Source organism: Lolium perenne, chromosome 6 (genome assembly GCF_019359855.2).
Source record: "Lolium perenne isolate Kyuss_39 chromosome 6, Kyuss_2.0, whole genome shotgun sequence".
In the NCBI taxonomy this organism is placed as follows: Eukaryota; Viridiplantae; Streptophyta; class Magnoliopsida; order Poales; family Poaceae; genus Lolium; species Lolium perenne.
The window spans coordinates 117,417,673-117,436,767 of NC_067249.2; the positions used below are offsets into that span (position 1 = coordinate 117,417,673).

General features: G+C 45.4%; 1 protein-coding gene across 2 annotated transcripts; it reads right to left on the minus strand.

Annotated features, from left to right (window-relative positions):
* Positions 1 to 5,781: 5,781 nt before the first annotated feature.
* On the minus strand, positions 5,782 to 15,611 carry LOC127323161 (uncharacterized). 2 transcript variants are annotated; one of them, XM_051351347.2, is made up of 12 exons: positions 15,335 to 15,611; positions 15,081 to 15,228; positions 14,907 to 15,005; positions 14,128 to 14,204; positions 13,465 to 13,544; positions 12,818 to 12,878; positions 11,965 to 12,032; positions 11,798 to 11,879; positions 7,919 to 8,005; positions 6,734 to 6,811; positions 6,140 to 6,259; positions 5,782 to 6,061 (listed from the first exon to the last, which is right to left on the minus strand). In XM_051351347.2, exons 1-12 carry the CDS (start codon positions 15,500 to 15,502, stop codon positions 5,888 to 5,890), a joined length of 1,242 nt encoding a protein of 413 aa, XP_051207307.1. In that variant the 5' UTR covers positions 15,503 to 15,611; the 3' UTR covers positions 5,782 to 5,887. The 2 variants fall into 2 exon arrangements, with proteins under 2 accessions (XP_051207307.1, XP_051207308.1); XM_051351348.2 differs by having other exon boundaries at positions 14,907 to 15,002; positions 15,335 to 15,610.
* Between the last annotated feature and the right edge of the window lie 3,484 nt (positions 15,612 to 19,095).

Genomic DNA, 19,095 nt, shown 5'->3' on the forward strand with positions numbered 1-19,095 from the left:
TAAAAAGAATAAAAACAAATGTTAATGAACCCTGGTTCATGGCCGGGGATTTTAATGAAGCTTATTGGCAAAAGGAACATTTCTCTTCTAGCAGAAGGAATGAAAGACAGATGGCTGCTTTCAGAGATACTCTAAATGAGTGTGACCTACATGATCTGGGGTACAAAGGCCTCCCTTGGACTTTTGATAATAAAAAGTCCGGGAACAGGAATGTTAAGGTAAGGCTAGATAGAGCTGTAGCTTCCCCAAGCTGGATGGTAAAATTCCCAAATGCTACTGTGTCTCACCTTGTATCTTCTCGTTATGACCACTGCCCTCTGCTAATTGATCTTGAAAAACAAGAGTATCAGTCTTGTTCCAGGAGACCATGGAGGTATGAAATGATGTGGGAGAGAGAACAGTCTCTAGATGTGGAGATTGAGAAAAGCTGGATAAATGGAAAGATAGCCTCAAATGTTCAAGATATAAATAAAAAACTAGCTACTATGAGAAAGGACTTGACCGTATGGAAGGATAATTTTTTTGGTTCTGTTGAAAAGGAGATGAAAAATCTTAAAAAGGAGCTCGAGGTCCTTCTCTTCAGGAATGATCACACTATGCATTGGAGAGTTCAGGAGATATACCAAAGACTGGACGAACTGCTGATCCGTGAAGAAATCATGTGGAAACAGAGGTCCCGAATTGACTTGTTGCGTGAAGGCGACAGAAACACCAGATATTTCCATCAGAGAGCCACGTGGCGAGCTAAGAAAAATAAAATCATCAGCCTCAAAGATGAAAGTGGAAGGGTTGTCAATCGACAAGAAGACCTGAAAAAGGTGGCATGTTCTTTCTTTGGTAACCTGTTCTTACAGGATGAAAGTGTGTGTCCAAATGAGATTATTAACCTCATGAAGACTAAGCTTACTGCTGATACGAATGAGTCACTCACAAAAGATTTCTCCGATGGAGAAATTGAGAAAGCTCTTTTCCAAATCGGCCCTCTGAAGGCCCCTGGCCCAGATGGCTTTCATGCTAGATTCTTCCATAGAAATTGGAGATTCTTAAAATCTGAGGTAACCTCTGCTATCAAACACTTCTTCTCGGAAGGTGTTCTCCCCCCGGGCTCAAACGACACTATAATTGCTCTTATCCCAAAGAACAATAATGCAGAGGAGCTCAAGAATTACAGGCCGATCTCCTTGTGCAACGTCCTGTATAAGATTATATCAAAGTGTTTGGTAAACAGGCTCAGGCCCCTTATGAACCAGCTCATTTCTGACTGTCAAAGTGCATTCATTCCTGGCCGGCTGATTACTGATAACGCCATTATAGCTTTCGAATGTTTCCATGCTATCATGAACTCCAATGGTGGCTCAAATGACTTCTCTGCTCTGAAACTGGACTTATCAAAAGCCTACGACAGGGTTGACTGGATGTACCTTGAAGGGGTTCTAAGGAAGCTGGGATTCAGTGAAAAATGGATAAGTTGGGTTATGCTATGTGTGTCTTCAGTCAGATACCAAATCAAAGTAAATGGAGAGCTGTCTGATTTTGTCATCCCCACGAGAGGACTAGATCCTCTCTCCCCCTACCTTTTCCTCTTTGTAGCAGAGGGTCTCACTATATGTATGCAAGATGCCATCAGTAAAGGAAATCTGGAAGAATTTAAAATCTGTAGAAGGGCCCCTGGTATTTCCCACCTTTTTGCTGACGATAGCCTCCTTTTTGTACAGAATAATATACAGCAGGCCCAGGAAGTGAAGAGGGTTATTCAGCGCTTTGAATTGGGCACGGGTCAACTTATTAGCCCGGCAAAATGCTCCATTCTGTTTAGTAAAAAGCACCTCTGCAGACTCAACTTGATGTGAAGCATGTGCTGGAAATTCAACAGAGTACTTTTGAGGAGACATACCTTGGTTTTCCTACTATTGAAGGTAGGGTTAAGAAAGACAAACTCTCAACCTCAAAGGACAAACTTGGTAAAAAGATGAATGACTGGAATGGGAAAGTAATGTCAATGGCAGCTAAGGAAACACTTATTAAGTCAGTTGTTCAAGCCATTCCTGGTTTCCTTATGGGTTTGTTTAAGCTTCCTCTAGGCTTCCATGAAGACTATATGAAAATTACCAGACAGTTCTGGTGGGGACATGACAGTGACCACCAGAAAGTTCATTGGGCTGCATGGGAAAATCTTGCAAAACCAAAGGCTTTAGGGGGTGTGGGATTCAGAGACACTGCCCTTTTTAATCAAGCTTTGTTGGCAAGACAGGCTTGGCGTCTTCTCACTACTCCGGATAGCTTGTGTGCGAAGTTCTTGAGAGCTATCTATTTCCCTAGAGGGAACCTCTTAGATACTGTCTTCAAAGCTGATGCATCCCCGGTGTGGAGAGGCATTGAGCATGGGCTTGAAATTTTAAAACAAGGCATTGTTTGGAGGATTGGCGATGGGGCTTCAGTAAGGATATGGAGGGATAACTGGCTTCCTAGGAAGGAGGGCTTGAAAATCACGTCCCAAAGAAGCTCATCAAGGCTCATTAAAGTTAAAAGCCTGATTGATGGTGATCAACAATGGAGAAGAGATTTGGTAAACAAGACTTTTCTCCCTCATGACGCTGAACATATTCTAAACATTAAGCTCCCTACAAATCCTATGAAAGATATGTCATCCTGGAACTATGAGAAGAATGGCAACTTCACGGTAAGAAGTGCTTATAGATTGGCTTATAATTTAGCACACTCTGGTTCTATTTCGCAGGGAAATAGCCTCACTGGCGTCGCTGATCGATCCTTGTGGAAGTGTATTTGGTCTGCACCTATTCCTAACAAAGTAAAGATTTTTGGGTGGAGGGTGGCCTGTGATAACCTGCCAACTCAAGACAACAAATGCAAGCGCACTCTGGAGCTTTCAAATATATGTACCATCTGTGGTACTGAAGCTGAGAATAGCTTTCACGCAACAGTCGCCTGTACTAAGGCAAGGGCGATTAGAAAGGAAATGAGAAAGGTCTGAAATTTGCCTAAAGAAGACGATTTCCGATTGACTGGGAGGGACTGGCTTCTCATTTTGCTGTCAAAGCTGAGCAAAGAAACCCAAGGACAGGTGCTTCTGCTCCTGTGGAGGGCTTGGTTTTCAAGGAATGATATAGTTCATGAGAAAGGAATTGCAACGATTAAACAATCTGTTCAATTCCTGAAATCCTATGCCCTGGAGATCTCCTTGAACCAGGCTCTCCCTTGCCTGGAAAATATTAAAGGGAAGAATGTAGCTTCTCCTACTGATTGCCTTGCTACTAAGGGTCTGCCAAACAAACAAAATACCTGGATAAAACCATTGCAAGGGTGTTTCAAGGTAAATGTTGATGCCTCTTTTGTTCAAGCTGACAGTCAAGCAAATGTTGGGGTGGTGGCTAGAGAGGAGAATGGAAATGTATGTTTTTCTGCTGCCAGAATGTTGATCGATTGTTCTTCTGCTGAAGAAGCAGAGCTCGAAGCCATCAGGGATGGCATTACTCTTGCTGCTACGTGGACTCAGGGAAATGTCACTTGTGAAACTGACTGTCTTGCTGCTGCTTCTGCCATTAACAGGGATGGAAAGGACCTGTCGCAGCTCTGTCACATTATAAATGATATCAAGGATTTGTTGTGCTCTCATAGCAGAGTTCGTGTTGTTCATATTAGCAGATCTTGTAATCGCCTTGCTCATTGTATAGCTACTCTTGCTAGAACTTGTAATACTGTGGGGTTTTGGCTGGGTTCTGTTCCACATGCTGTTGAACCTCTGTTGGTGGAGGAGTGTAATTTGGATATTGGTTAATATAGTTATATTTGGTATCAAAAAAATATATGGCTGGAGCCTTGGAGCCATCTGGATAACCTATGAATAATTAAAATAAACTAACTAAGGTAGAGATTATAACATTTGGTAATTCCACATTCCATTATGATGTTAGCAGCAAAGACGGAGGTGCAACTCAGTATACATTGTGTTGAATTTTATCGTAAGATTGAGTCTGATCTGTTGCACATGGGGCATAAACTTCATATTCATGGTGATTCAGAAAGAAACAAATTAGTACCACACTTCATATTTCCGGAGTGGGATTCAAAAGATTAAGATAGCTCTCTCGCCTGCAGATAAACTAAGGAAGCTTTGTCTTCATTTCGAAAGGAAATGCCTGATGATGCTCATCCATCCATTAATTGGATGGCAGAAGTTTCTTTGAGTAGGTACAATTGGTTTGCTATGAAGATTTTCTCTTTGTTTGCCAAACTTGACACTTAAATATTACTGATAGAGGAAAAACATGAATAGATTTGTCTCCTTCACGGTGGACTGGTGGAGACTGGAGAGAAATTGAGATTGACCGGTTGAGGCATGGATGGCTTCATCCCGTGAGCGATGAACTCGCTGGAGACTGGAGAGAAATTGAGATTGATCGGTTGAGGCATGGATGGCTTCATCCCGTGAGCGATGAACTCGCTGGACAAGCACGAGCGCGAGCCACGCCTGCGGGACTCGATTTTTGCCGCCGCCGCGCCAGATCTCGATTTCTGCTGCTGGCACGCTAGGACTCGATTTCTGCTGCCGCCGCCTAGCTCTGGGTCTTCACCGCTCAAGTCGCAAGATTCGTCCTCCAAAAGCTCCACCCGTGCATCACCCTTACCGCCAAGTCCATCCCATGCCACCTGGAATCCCTCTCGCTGGTGGGCACATGCCTCTCATCCACCTCACCCTCTCCTGTTCGTGCCCGCCGACCACGGCCCTAGGAGGCCAACCTCACCGGATTGAAGGACCTCCTTCTCGGCATAGGGCCGGCATCGAGGACCTCCTACTCGGCGGCGAACATGAGGCATGGAGGACGAGGGAGCAAGAACATCGCGGTCAGGGACGGCTCTGTTCAGGGGTTGGGATGCGGTGAGTTCGTTCGGAGGTTGGGATAATTCAGGACCGTAGCGGTGACGAACCCCGCTGGCCTCTTTGCGGTGGCATAACTCGTAAATTATTCTAAACTTGAAGGGTATTCCTAGAGCGACGTACACGCACAAACGACGGACTGCAATTTAATAGTAAAGATGTGCTTCGTGAAGAATCTAATGATATTAATTTGATAATCTAGATGTTGATATCTTTTTGTATAAACTTGGTTAAACTTTACGTGGTTTATAACTTTGAAAAATCTAATATCACACTGTATTTCGGGGCGCGCTGAGCTGCTCCGCATCACAATGCCAGAGTTTGAGGCAACCACACAATTGATTATGTTGTGGAAAAACCTATTTTACCAGTTCAAACAGTACGCTCTAAACATGCCTTCTCTCTGTTGCGTACTTGTGAGTCTACTGATAAGCCGACAGGCCTGCTAATCTGACCTTGGGAGGCTGTTGCGCAGCGTGCCAGCCATGTCGAGATTTAAGATAAAAACGGTTTTTCAAAACTTCTATCCACATGAACTTTTGCTCCAACTACATTGAGCACGAAATCCAAGGACCTTGGGTGACCACAAAACCCAAGGGCAAGATTAAACGGATCAGAGTAGTACGGCATGCGCAGTCCACAGGTATCGTTGCACGACCCATGTTAAGAAGAAAGAATCACACGTTAGTCAAGGTCATGCTGGTTTAATGTATCTTACAGTTTTCTGGCATCTGAAAAGTCGTCTTTACCAGGCCCAGGGCACTCGGGTACCATACGGAGCAACCCGATTTTCGATCCCAAAAAGAGATGGCAGTCAGGACTGTTCACATCAGATCAGTTAGGCATAAAAGTAAACGATCAAACGAACAAAAACAGGTGCATCCTTGCAGTACGAATGGGAGATTCACTTAGCAATAATATGGCATAATAAATATATCTACAAATTCTTTGTGTAAACGTTTCAAGTTGCACGCCGGAAAATTTCATGATTCAAAGGACTCCAAAGAAAGGATTTGTGATGGCAGAGTTCAGCTCGGCACCAGCTGTATTCAAGATCGCCTTGTCAACCTTGTTCCTTGCCAAAAACAAGAACTCATTGTCTTCAAGTTTCTCAAATCCACACAGCTCAAGGAACTGTATGCCCCCAAGATTTCCAACCCTCTCCTGTAAGGTGCAGAAACAGATCATCAATCCCTGGTTGTTCAGCAGTTCATTTTACCAATCCTAAGAATAGTAACTCGCCTGAAACGTAGCATTGCTGAGTCTGATATTTCTAAACTTGTCCTCTTCGGGACTTTTTACCACGTTTCCAATGTAGGTAAGGAGTGTTTGAAAAGCCCTCTTCACTTTAGCATCCTCCTCCTGTCGTAAATATAGTCTCATGGTTAGGTAAATGTGATCAAATCGATAATAGTATCCAGACCTATTCAATGCAAGTTACACACTGTTTTAATGTATGTGGATATATAATGGAGCTTTGGACTATTGCATAAATCATATCAAGGATCAACACAAAACAGGAATCTAAACACGTGCAAGTCATTCACTATATAACAACACAGCGATTCCATGCAAGAAATATCAGTTCCAATGGTATGAAAAATACATTTGAGAAAATATCCCATGTTGATTCAACTGCTTGGTGGTTGCAGAAAGTCATATCAGGCATCAATACAAAGCTGGAGATAAAGACCTTCATATAGACTCCAAATTCCATGTTTCATTAACTGATATAAAACTCTTAGGTTCCTCAGGCTCATAAACTAATGTGTATACTTGTTACAGATGCCATTATATTCCAATATATTCAGCAGCAAGGGAAATTAGACTTCATACCTTGTTTTGCTGCTTAATATTTCGTAAGCAATCCCTCATCTGCTCTGCTTTTGTGGCTGGTCTGACAGGTAATGCACTCTGAAAATATTTAGACCACAGTTAATTAATTAATAATATTTAAACCGGAAATGCACTTTTGTTCTTGGGTGCATATGCTCCTGCCACCGGAAAAAAAATTTAAGATATTTTTAAAAATCTGAACAAAAAATTCGGGCGTATATGTCAACATTCTGTGCGCATGCCAAGTTGAGCAAAAAAAAAAAACTTGTGTCCTGTGTAAAAAAGACAAGAAAATATCTTGTGGAGAGTGTTTTTAGCACCAACACACGACACAAAAAATATCAGTTTTTCATGAAACGACTTTGCGAACATATTGAACGTTTACGATTCTAAAAGGCCCTGCACAAGCTGTCCGATCAAAAATCAAGTAGGATTGATGCAGAAAAGAATTTCTATATTTGTTCTGAGAAGTGAGGCCATCTCCATCATTGGACCGCATACGGACATTTCATGTATTGATATTGATGTCCGCTCAGCCTAATGACGAGGCCCAACGCTGACTCCTAAACGGACAACTGTCCATTTTTCTGTCCGCCGCATTCCGGTGCAATTTGGGGTCACTTTGCGGTGACACGGACAGCATCCGTGAATCCGCATTTCCAGCCTGCCACATGCATGCAAGCCAATTAATGAGGACAGAGACATGGTCCCTGTCCACTAATTGGTCCCTGCCCATGGGACATGGCCCACAAAATTTATTCTAAATTTTTGTAATTTTGTCATTTTTGCTGCGCTTAAATATAAGTAATTTTGCATTGTAAATTTACACGGTAGTAGTGTACATCGTTGGCTACATGCGAATATTTTTTCCAAAAAATATTGAACAGTTTTTTCTCATTTTTTTAAAATGGGATCACCGTTGTGGCACAGACAGTGGTCTGTTCCTATCGGCGTGCCATCTGCAAATGGACAAATGGACAGCAGTCTATTCCTATCGGCGCGCCACCCGCAAATGGACCACACCAGACACTGTCTGAAATGCGGCCCTCCGTTGGAGATGGCCTGAGAAGTTCAAAAGTACTGCAGTTGCTCAAAACAGTGGTGTGCCATGTTTAAACTGGGTGGATGCACGAATTCTGCATCAACAGCTTAAAATGTTCAAGGATATTTGAATTAAGAAAATACCTTCTTCTCTTCAACAGGCGGTGCTGCACTTGGCTTGGATGCAGATGGGACTTCGGCAGGCAATCCAAGTTTTCTTCTCCGTTCAGCCTGAGAATCACAAAGACAAAATGTTTTAAGGCAAAATAACAAGTTAGTTAGCAACTTAATAACAATGCATTCAGTTGAATATACCCTTGTTACATTAAATAAAACCATTGTGTACCTATATGAAACATAAAACAATCCCCCGCTCCGTTTTTATATGCAAGGCCACTATTTTTTTTCGATCATTGCGTTTCTTTTCATTGCAAAGGAGAGTTTATTACAGGGTCACACCTCCAGGGAGGGTGAATTACAGGTTGGTGCTAGAAGAAATTAGTGTACATCCTAGTCTACAGGCAAGATGGCGCGAAGGCCGAGCGCCCCAGCTCTGGCCCAAAGCCTTGCCTCTGCTCTAGTGGCCGTTCCCCGTCGAAGACACAGGAGTTGTGGTGTTTCCAGATCAACCAAGGCACGAGCAGCGCTGCAGTTGTCAGTCCCTTGCGCATTGGCTTCGGCGTGTCCTGCCTCGCAGCTACCCACCAATCATTGAGGCAGGGCTCATTGTCAGGTGGTCTAGAGGAGAGCTGCAGCCAAGACAAGGTGTCATACCAGACCTGCCTCGAGAAGGGACAAGCCAGGATGAGGTGATGCATTGACTCCGGCTCCTGGTCGCACAGAAGGCACCGAGGGTGGTGTTGTAGTTCGCACCGTCATAGCTGTTCTGCCGTCCAGCACCTGTCCTTGTCAGCCAACCAATGGAAAAAAAAACTTGACGCGTGGAGGCGCCCAAGTTATCCAAACGACCTTCCAAGAGCGGCAAGAACTGGAGCCCTGGAACATGCTGAGGTAGCGGGATTTTGCGGAATACACACCATTTCTGCTCCAGCGCCAGATGAGCTGATCGGGCTGGTCTGTGAGGATGGTTGGCTCCACCTTTCTCCAGAACAGAAGGTACTGGACACCATTTCTGCTCCAGCGCTAGATGAGCTGATCGGGCTGGTCTGTGAGGATGGTTGGCTCCACCTTTCTCCAGAACAGAAGGTATTGGCCCAGTTCGTTTGGATAAGCCTAGAGTTCCAGGTTGGAAGCTTGGCCGCGGCTTTATTCACCAATGGCTGCATCTACACTCTGGTAGGGTGACGGAGCATGAGCGGAATGCCCAGGTAGGTCAGCGGCAGCTCCACGAGCTGTCAGCCAAGCTCTGCCGTGATCAATGCGCTGTCCTCAGGCTCGCAGTTGAGCATTGTAGCGGAGTTCTTGCCGTAGTTCACCAAAAGCCTCAAGGCTCTGCCAAACAAGTGCAGAATCGACCTGACAGCGGCAGAGTCGGCTCTGGTGGGGTGACAGAACATGACCACGTCGTCAGCGTATAGGGATACCACCAGGATGGCCTTCGTCGGGTGCTGCAAGATACAGGCATCGACGGTGCGCCTGACCAGCCGCCCAAGCACAAACAGTTGCGGCAACAGGGAATCCCCTTGTCGCAGTCCTCGGAGGTGATGAGGACATCCCTACTACACTACTACCTCCGTCATTGCAAGATAGATGAAGACGATGCTGCTGTGAAGCTCAAGTCCAATGAAGTCAGGATTGGACCCATCAAGGGCTCGTGCGAAGCTACTCAAACAACAGGTGAACTTGTTCCTAAATGATACTTTGATCGATGAGAACTTTATACTGCCTAAGTCCTATTACTTATGTATGATCAGGTATGAAGAAGGTGCTCAAGCACAGCGAGACGTGAAGCTGGACATGGAGATGGACATGAAGACATCCCATGGACGCGCGAGGGAGGAGCGGGAGGCATGCGCGAGGGAAGAAAAAGAAGCAGTCCAGCCCGGTGCCAGGCCCGATCTGACCGGCCGCCACGCAGGCCGGGTCCAGAGCCCGGTTTCAACCGGAACCTGCACTGGTGCCAGCCGGGGGATGTTCTGATTGTCACCGTGGTGCCCCGGTCACCACCCGGCGCCAGGCCGGTTGGCCTGACCCGGTCCCAGGCCCGGTCGACCGGCTCCTGAGCCGGCCGTGTCCGAGTCTGTCTCGACCAGATCCCGATCTGGGTCGGTTTTCTATGTGTTTTCTCGACCTGTGGTCGTCCTGAACCCCTATATAAGTGCCCAGGACGCCCCCATAATAGCTGGAGACCACGTTTAAGAAAAACCCTAGTTCATAGTTGTTTCCTACGCAAAACTATTGATACCAACACTCTCCAATTCGTTTCGATCTGGTGTTTTATGCTACTGAAAGTTTGTGTGATCTGTTGTTCCATTGGGGATTAGAAGATTGCAATTTACCGCTTCGTGGTCGGCGGCTACATGCGCAAGTAGTTGAGAATATCTTGCAGGGTTGAGAGAATCAATCGAGAGACTTCGTCAGCGTCATACAAGTTATTTTCCACATATCATCGATTCCATCCGCTGTGTTCATCGCGTGTTCATCACCACCCTGTCGCTTACTGAGAAGATCGGGCAACCCCTTATCAGGAGGTGCCAAATTGGTGGCCCAGGGCATCTGTGAATGCGCGTGCTCGCAGAGGAAAGGAGGATCGCGAGCCAGTCCAAGAACTTGGCGCCAAACCCGTACCGCCGGAGGACCTCGAACAAGAAGGCCCAGGAGATGGTGTTGAAAGCCTTGGCCAGGTTGAGTTTTAGTAGCACTCTCAGCGCGCGTAGTTGGTGCAGCTGGCGCATGGACTGTCGGACGAGGACAAAGTTGTCATGGAGAATGCACCCTCCGATGAAAGCATTTTGGCTCTTACTGACGAGGCGATCCAACTTGGGCGCCAAGCGTAGCAAGAGCACCTTCACCGCGACCTTGCCAATGAGGTGCACCGGGCTAATGGGGCGGTAATCGCCGAGACTCCCGAGCGCTTTGGCAGCAAAGTGAGCAAGGCCTGGTTGAGCTTGTAGAATCCTCTACCCCGGAGGTCATTGAGCTGCTGAAAGACCGCGAGCACATCATGCTTCACCAGGGGCCAGCAGGCCTGAAGAAGTTCGGTGGTGAATCCGTCCTGGCGCTTTGCGAGCAGGCAGCCCAGATCTCGGCGTCAGTGAACTGCTCGTCGAGCTCAGCTAGGTCATCAAAAGGATGGATCAGTTGCTCCAGGTTTAAGGTGCAGTCGCGGTCGACCGCCGTGTTAGCAGGGCGTCGAAGTGGGCGAAGGCCGCCTCTGCCATCTCCGTGGGCTGGTCTATGACCTGATCACCCACCATAAAGCTGTGGATGTGATTCTTCTGCCGGCAGTAGGAGCATTGATGATGGAAGAACGCCGTATTGGTGTCGCCATCCTTTAGGTTAGCGATCCTAGCCCTCTGTCGACCGATCGTGCGCTCAAGTGACGCGTAGCCAAGGTGGGACATCTTCAGCGCTTTGTGTAGCCAGGCATCATGCAGCGTCAGCGTGCACTCCTCGCCGGCCTTGTCGAACCGGAGAATGAGGTCTCTGCATATAGCAAGCTTATGGCGTACGTTTCCAACTGTCTTGGCGGCCCAGCTCGTGAGCTTCCTAGCGGTTGCCTAAGGCGCAGCATCAAGCGCTCCACTATGAAAAATACATTTTGCCAGTATGTAAGGCCACTAACATTAATCGAGTAAAACTGATTACATTTCTACCTCGTAGGAAGGTGTTCATTAATGCAAAAGCTTCATGCAGCCGTAGAGAAAGAGGCACCACATGCAATATGTTTAATTAGCTCAAAATATGACAGCATTTCCACATAAATAATTATGCTATTTATTAGTTGGCTATGTTTTCTTGGTATCTGGAATGTGAGTTTGTGGCCTTATATATAATAACGGAGGGAGCACTAGTAATTTAGCAAAACATGGGATATTCCTGAGAGTGAGATGGAAAAAGAACCTTGTCCTCTTCCAGTTTCTGGAGAATCTTTTCTCTGGCCCTTCTCTCTTCTTCCTTCTCAAGCCTTCTCAATTCTATGATGCTGCCAATGATTAGAACAAAATTAATCAAAACCTGATATCATTTGTGCAAGTGTGGTTAACATAAAATCAGAATATAGAACTGACCGTTTCCTTTCATTCACCTCCTCCATTCTTTTAGCTTCAAGAAGCTCCTTACCAATTCTTATACGTTCCTAAAAAATGCCTAATATGTGAGACAAAACACTAAAAAAAGGCTAACAATGTAAAACAGATACGAAGGTAAGAAATAGTAACAGTAATAATGGTAAGGCCATTGCTACCTAATGTTGAGCCAAGTGTAACTCGCAATACTAAGATGACATCATATCATATGAAAATAAAACTAGTATTAAGATAACATGGATACACCTTTAAAATTGCCCTCATCAGTATCCTCAGATAAACAATGTGTTACAGTTTGTAACTGTTGTTATGACTAGCATGATAAGCTTCAGCAGAAAAAATTGAGACTAGCAGTTAAATAAAATAAAATTAAAATTAAACCATAAGGAGCTTTTGTACTGAAATATTAACATAAAGGGCTATTGAGTATAAGTGGCTCAACAAGTATTCTTCCTGTTTGGGTTGCATTTTCCAAGATCTGCATAATTAAATAATTATAAAAGGTGTAATGACAATCTGTACAAAAACAGCCAGATTGAGATACATGTTACAAGTTATACAGATGTAGTGGTTTGTTAGTACTGATAAAACAAATCTATACACCTTTTCGATACATCCACAAGTATATTACTACCTCCATTCCATAAAAAAGGCGTTTTAGCCATAACTCAAGCTATGTGAAGTTTGACCTAACATTTAGAAAAAACTAACAACAATTAGAAAACCATGTACGTATATTATGAAAAGTTATATGGCTTCTATTATGGAAGGGGGAAGGGAGTATAAAGCAAGGTAAACGAAAAGTTTTTTAGAGGATTAACGAATGTTGATATACCTTCTCCCTTTCTCTCTCCATCCTTTTCTCTTCTTCTTCTTTCTTTTTGCGAGCACGCTCCCTACAAATGGAGTGGATAATTTCAGTATGCGATGTGATACCAAGATGATGAGGATCAACGTGATCCAATAGGGTTTTTGGCCCAATCTTTCACAGCGGTCGAGGTAGATGGTAGATAACTTCTGTCGTTGACCAGATTAGATCTACTCCACAAACCACAAACAGATCTTTACGAATCAGCAAGCAAAACAAAAGTACAGGGTGCGATGTCCTCTAAGAAAACAATATTATATAAAACAAAAAGTTCCAGAACAATTATTCTTAAGTCACAATTTCGTTGTTCACAACCTATGCTGTTGTGATGTTACTATGTCAATCCATCTGAGTTCCTAAATTAACAGAGGTGGGGGAACTAGTGAAGAAAATGGCCCTCTTCCGGCTAGGAGCTATCATTTCCCAAAACTTTTATCTGACCATGCTACCATGCTTGAGTTTTATATTATCACTCTTCACTAAAGTTAGGTAAAACAGAAAGAAAACAAGTATCCAAAAGTCGATGAATAGATTCAGAACCAGGCCAAAAAAAACATACAAACAGACAAGTATCTTCTGTTTCTAAAGAGAACAGAATGGTTAAAAAAAAGCACCTTAGTTCCTGTGCTTTAATCTTCTTTTCCTCCGGAGTAAGAGAGGGTTTGTTAGCTTTGGCGTTCGAAGTGGCTGGCACCTGAGAGGGAAAGTAACATAAGAAACCTACAGATGCTATGTGATGCACGAACATAATTTTTTCTTGCCAAAGTGTTGATACTCCCATTGAGCACATTTAATGTATAATCCATGGGACAGGTTGACCCTAGTTGTGCATGGGCTGTACACATAGAAGCAGCCATCAATGGAGAAGCTTTGGCAGTTGAATTCGGGATCAGCTATAGTTTAAACGATAATGCATACTCTAAAGTATGTTTCCATCAGAAAAGTGAAGAATTCAATCAGCAATACTTAAATTTGGCATGCTTATTGTTAAAGTACAGAAACTTCTTGAAGAATGGGATAACAAAGTACATGAAAACGTGCCATTTCGAAAATGTACAATAGCATCCATACGTATAAAAAGCATTGCTTCTATCAAAGACTAGAGTATGCCACTAATTGAGATTAATTAGATAAATGGCATGAAAAGATTACCAAACCCACTACTGCTACAAAGCACGCCCTAATTTGCAAAACATGGGACCAAATTTAGCGTCATCAGATGATCAATATGAACAAATCTCTAATTAACGGAGAAAAAACTATATAAAAAAGCATACCATAGGCATTTCATCAATATCAGGATCCTCCTGGTGCTCAGAAAGCCAGTTAATGACACCTTCGATGGTGCTATTACCTTGTAAAAGTACATGGATTCAACAAAGTTATGAACATCACTGTGTTCTAATTACAGTTACATGAGACAATATCAATAAAGGGCCTACAAAGAATGATGGCAGAAGGCAAGAAAATATTTACAATTCAGATGATTTCATTTCAACCAAAAATAAAGTTTTATAAAAGAGATTATAGCTTAATGACTTTGGTTGTCATTCCCCTTCTCATTTTTTTAATGTTATCCAACAGTTAAGCTATTCATATTTTCTTTGACATGGTTTTCCTTAACTATTTTATCTAATGTCTTGCGCTATTCAAAAACCAATAATATCATGTATTGTAATACAGTACCTTGAGTGAGGTTGTAGTTTATTTGGTTAATATTAACAAAATTAAGGCATGGCCTTCAATAAACCACAATGCCAAATAGTAACAGTGCCGAAAAGAGACATAAGCCCTATTCGGAAGATATTCAGCATAGCTTACTAAAGCCCATCCCGAACAGGATGAAGCTGGAGGGAGCCACAGAATGATTAAATGGATAGTAAATTCAGGCCCTTCTATGGAGAGGAACTGGAGCCACTGCCAAGTAGCATTCAAAGAAAGCCAGAGCACCCCCGAAAAGTGCCATGGTAGGATGTTCTTATCATTGGCGATGTTATGTACAGTGGCATCAGCAATCGATAACATGATAGTCAAAGTATTCAGATGCTATACATACCGGAGAAGTGAAGCGCCCTAGTGGCGCGCCCCATCGAAAACCCCATCGATTGGAGGTCGGCAAGCATCTCCTTGTTCACCTCCGGCCCCACCATCTCTGCTATAATCGAACATACCAGAATTATCCACCCAACACTCAGTAAGTGCTTGCCTTATCTCAATTTCGAAACCTCACCTTGCGACTCCCCACTTCCGGATGCATCCACATCCATGGCCCCTGAGACCGGCTTCAGCGGCGCCTCAAGATCGATGGGCTTGGCCGCCTCCATGGTCTTGTCAGTGAACTCCGCGTGACCCGTGCGCTTGGTGTGCAGGTCCACTTCCTGTGCACCAGATCAATAAATCAAGCACAGACCCAGATGCATCTAGTAGGACCACCAAATCCGACGGAGTTTCATCGAGAGACGAAGAGGGGGAGCGGGATCTTACGGTCTGGGAGCGACAGGGCTTGCCGCAGCCGGCGCAGATGAGGTTGAGGACAGCTTCGTCGGACTCCGCGAAGTTGGTGTGGGAGGTGGCCTCGGCGTGCGCCTGCGCCTCCTCTACGCTCCGCAGCTGCACGCCGCAGTCGCCGCATCGCAGAGACAGCCCTGCCATTGCTGCTTGCTTTCGATCGAGAGAATTTGGGGCAAAAGTAGGGATCGAAAGTTGCTTTCTTGCGAAGAGGTTTAGGCGAAAAAAAGAGAACGCGACAGCAGGGCGAACCAGAAATATCTGTCTTTACCTATCTATACCTTTGTACCTAATAATAAAGACAATAAAGCTTTTTGTTCATCCAACTTAAATCTGCCCCTATTTTACAATTGAAATTACATAATGTGCCACTGCCTTATATTGAAAAAACGGTTCGTTCGCCAATTTTAGTTGTGTTTCCCTCGCCCCGATCTCCTTCCACGTTTTCTCACCCACAACGGCACAAGAAGTCCCAATCCCAATCCAAACGGAAATAACTTAGAGCATCTTCAACAGAGGCTTTAGAATAGTGCTGCGCTAAAATAACCGTCAATATGCAGCGCCGAATACGTTTTTTTCCTCCAACAGACGCTGCAAAATAGATCACGCTGCAAATATTTTAGTGCGCGCGGTAGTTTGCGCTATCGAAAGCGGTATATCTGGTGCGCCGGCTAGCGCGCTGTAAACCGGCGGTGCGATTCTTCCCACCGCGCGAACAAAAACCGCCCTGAAATGTCTTGTCCTCGACTGCCTCTCCGCGCTTCGACGACAAAGAGGTCCGCCGGCCGCGCTCGACCTTACTCGGTGCTGCGAGCTCCGTCGGCCGCCACGCCGCGAGCTCCGCCAGCCGCCGCGCTACGAGCTCCACAGGTCCGCCGGCCGCGCCCGACATTGTCCGGTGCTGCGAGCTCCGTCGGCCTCTGTCTGCAAGCTCCGCAGGTCCGTCGGCCGCGCCCGATCTTGCCCGGCGCTGCGAGCTCCGCCGACCGCCGAGCTGCGAGCTCCGCGGGTCCACAGCCGAGCCCAACCTTGCCTGCCGCTGCGAGCTCCGCCAGCCTCCGCGATGCGAGCTCCACCGGCCTCGCGAGCAAGAAATCGATTGCGATTGTTGTGGCCGCCCGCGCATGAATCGATTGATGTGGCCACCGTGCAGCAATCAATTGTAATTTCTTGCTCGTAGAGTTGTAAAATTTAGCTGATTTTTTCAGATTTATTTATGCCCTATTTGATCTGTTTGTTGTATGTATATTGCAAAAAGTTGTTTGTAGAGCTCTATTTTACAGCCTCTGGTGAAGGGTTGTTTTTGACTTCTTAGTTACGCTGTAAAATAGAGACTCTGATGAAGCTCGTATCGGCTCCGCGCGCTATATCTGAATCAAGCGCGCTGCAAATAACTTTTACAGCTCCAAATTTTAAAGCCTCTGTTGAAGATGCTCTTATAGACACTTAATGGAAGAAAAGATCTCCACATCAGATCTGGTTTACTCTTTCTACCTCTTGGTTACCTATATATAGATGTGAGATCGATCACACACGTGAGATTGAATCTAGGAAACGAGATCAAGGACTTTCGTCATTCTCTTGCCGATATGTCGACTTCGCCCGAGTTTGCTGCTGTTTCACCGTTCTAACAACTTTGCCGGAGTCAGCTGCAACCCCACCGTGAGTACGCGCCTGTATGTCGCTGTTCTTTCGACTTCACCATGAGTAGGCCGATCGATGTCTCGACCGCGCCCGAAGTGCCGATCTCGGCGGACATCCGTTTCCTCGGTCGTCTCTGGTCAATCGTTTCGGTCAGCTCTTCGGTCCGTCCGCTCTCTTCTCTATTTCTAGGTAGCGCTTGTGATTATGAACAGGTCGTGTGTTTGGTGAGCCCGGTCTGACGAGCAGCATCCTGAGCTGCAGCCGCCATGCAGGTTGCCTGATTTTTTTTAAAAAATTTAAATGTGGACTTCCATTAAACTGGCACAGCTAAATCGCTGTCCAAAATAGTAGCAATACAAACGGGAGCAGAAGCATCCCAAAAGGAGTCAGCAGACTCAGAGGTTGCTCCCAGCTTTGCAAGCTCATGGGCAGCATTGTTATAGTTCCGGCGACTAAAAGAGAAATAAAAGAGTCGAAGTTCAGGATACAGAGGCTTCTAGCTTCTACAACTAACACTCCGATACTTGATTTGTCATAGTCTTTGCTCTTCAGACCCTGGACCAGATTTGAGGCATCAGATTCGAAGACAACCCGGCTGGCACCAACTCTGCACGCACCGTTGATTGCGGCCAAACAGGCCACAGCCTCCGACTGCAGAGCACTCCCCAGGTTCTTCGTCTTGCCCGCACCAGCAGCAACGAAAAAGCCCTCTTGATCACGGATGACAAAGCCCCATCCCCCGTCTCCAGAAATAGCGTTAAAGGAGCCATCGAAGTTGATCTTGACATAATCATCAGGAGGCTTTTGTGACACCCCGGAACCGGTACCCTGAGGATTCCAGCGATCCCGCCGAAATCCGCACGATATCGATTCTGACACGCCCTCCGACACGACGTGCGCGACAAATCACACACGTGATGCCAGAGGAATTAACACGAGCGGTAACATTACAGCAGGATTACAATAGAACCCACAAGAAACATATAATACAACAACAACAACTCCAACGAGTCAAGATACAAATATACAATACAAAGATCCAAATCATACAGAAAGATCGAATACGTCCGGGTACGGACAAGATACAAATTGGACTAAGAGTCCTAAAGATAACCAGTGACGTCCATAACCCTGCCCAGGCCAAGCCGGAAGGGTAACCTTGCTAACGTCGTCTTCTTCGAACATATCTTCATACCTGCCCGGTTATATCCCGTAGAAGCAGCAATAAGTACGGGTTCGTACTTAACAAGACTTCAAGACGTATAAACATTCGTCAACCAGTCGTCCTTTGTACTTGAGGCACGCAGGGGACTTAGAGGACGCAAGAGGAACGTCATAGGCAATATGGTGGGGTTAAGCGGCAGCGCGCGAGCACTAAAAACCTATAGAGACACTCTACAACATTCGTCTAATCAGAGAAGATGGGAGAGCGAATAAGATAACAGTTCTATAATCTGCAAACAAAACACAGCCGATGCGTTCCCCCCTCGCAAGGAAGTACTTACAAGGGCACTCCCACGGTAGACAAGTTTTAACCATTTATTATTAGAGTTGTGCTAACTTACTACGCAAGTTATTATGATTGAAACAGCAGGTGTAAGTTGTCTATGGTCGAGTCATACAGCTCCAAGTCGTCCATAACCGCGGACACGGCTTATCGATAAGATTGTAACCCTGCAAGGGTGCCCAAATGTGCCCACACGCACGATCAACCCACTTACGACAGGTGGATATCATGACACGCACTCTCCTTCACTACAACAATGTCCAGGAAGCCACCTAACTAAGTTAACCCGTTTCGGAGCCCGATCGAAACTCCGACGCGGACTTAGCTGTTTGCGTCTACGGCTTTCGGATGGAAACAGTGCCCGCAGGGTGAATCCATCTTCAGCAATACGTACCGCATCCTACGAGCGTGCAAGAGACAACGGGGTTACAATGCAACATGGCTTCCCCAAAAGTAACATCATATCATCTGACCATAAAGAAACATGCTTGCACGCTCGGGAGAAACAAAACAAACATCCAAACTAGTTGTGGCCACTGGACAAAGCTGTAGATTCCGGCAGTGGTCGAGGGGAGACCCGGTAAGC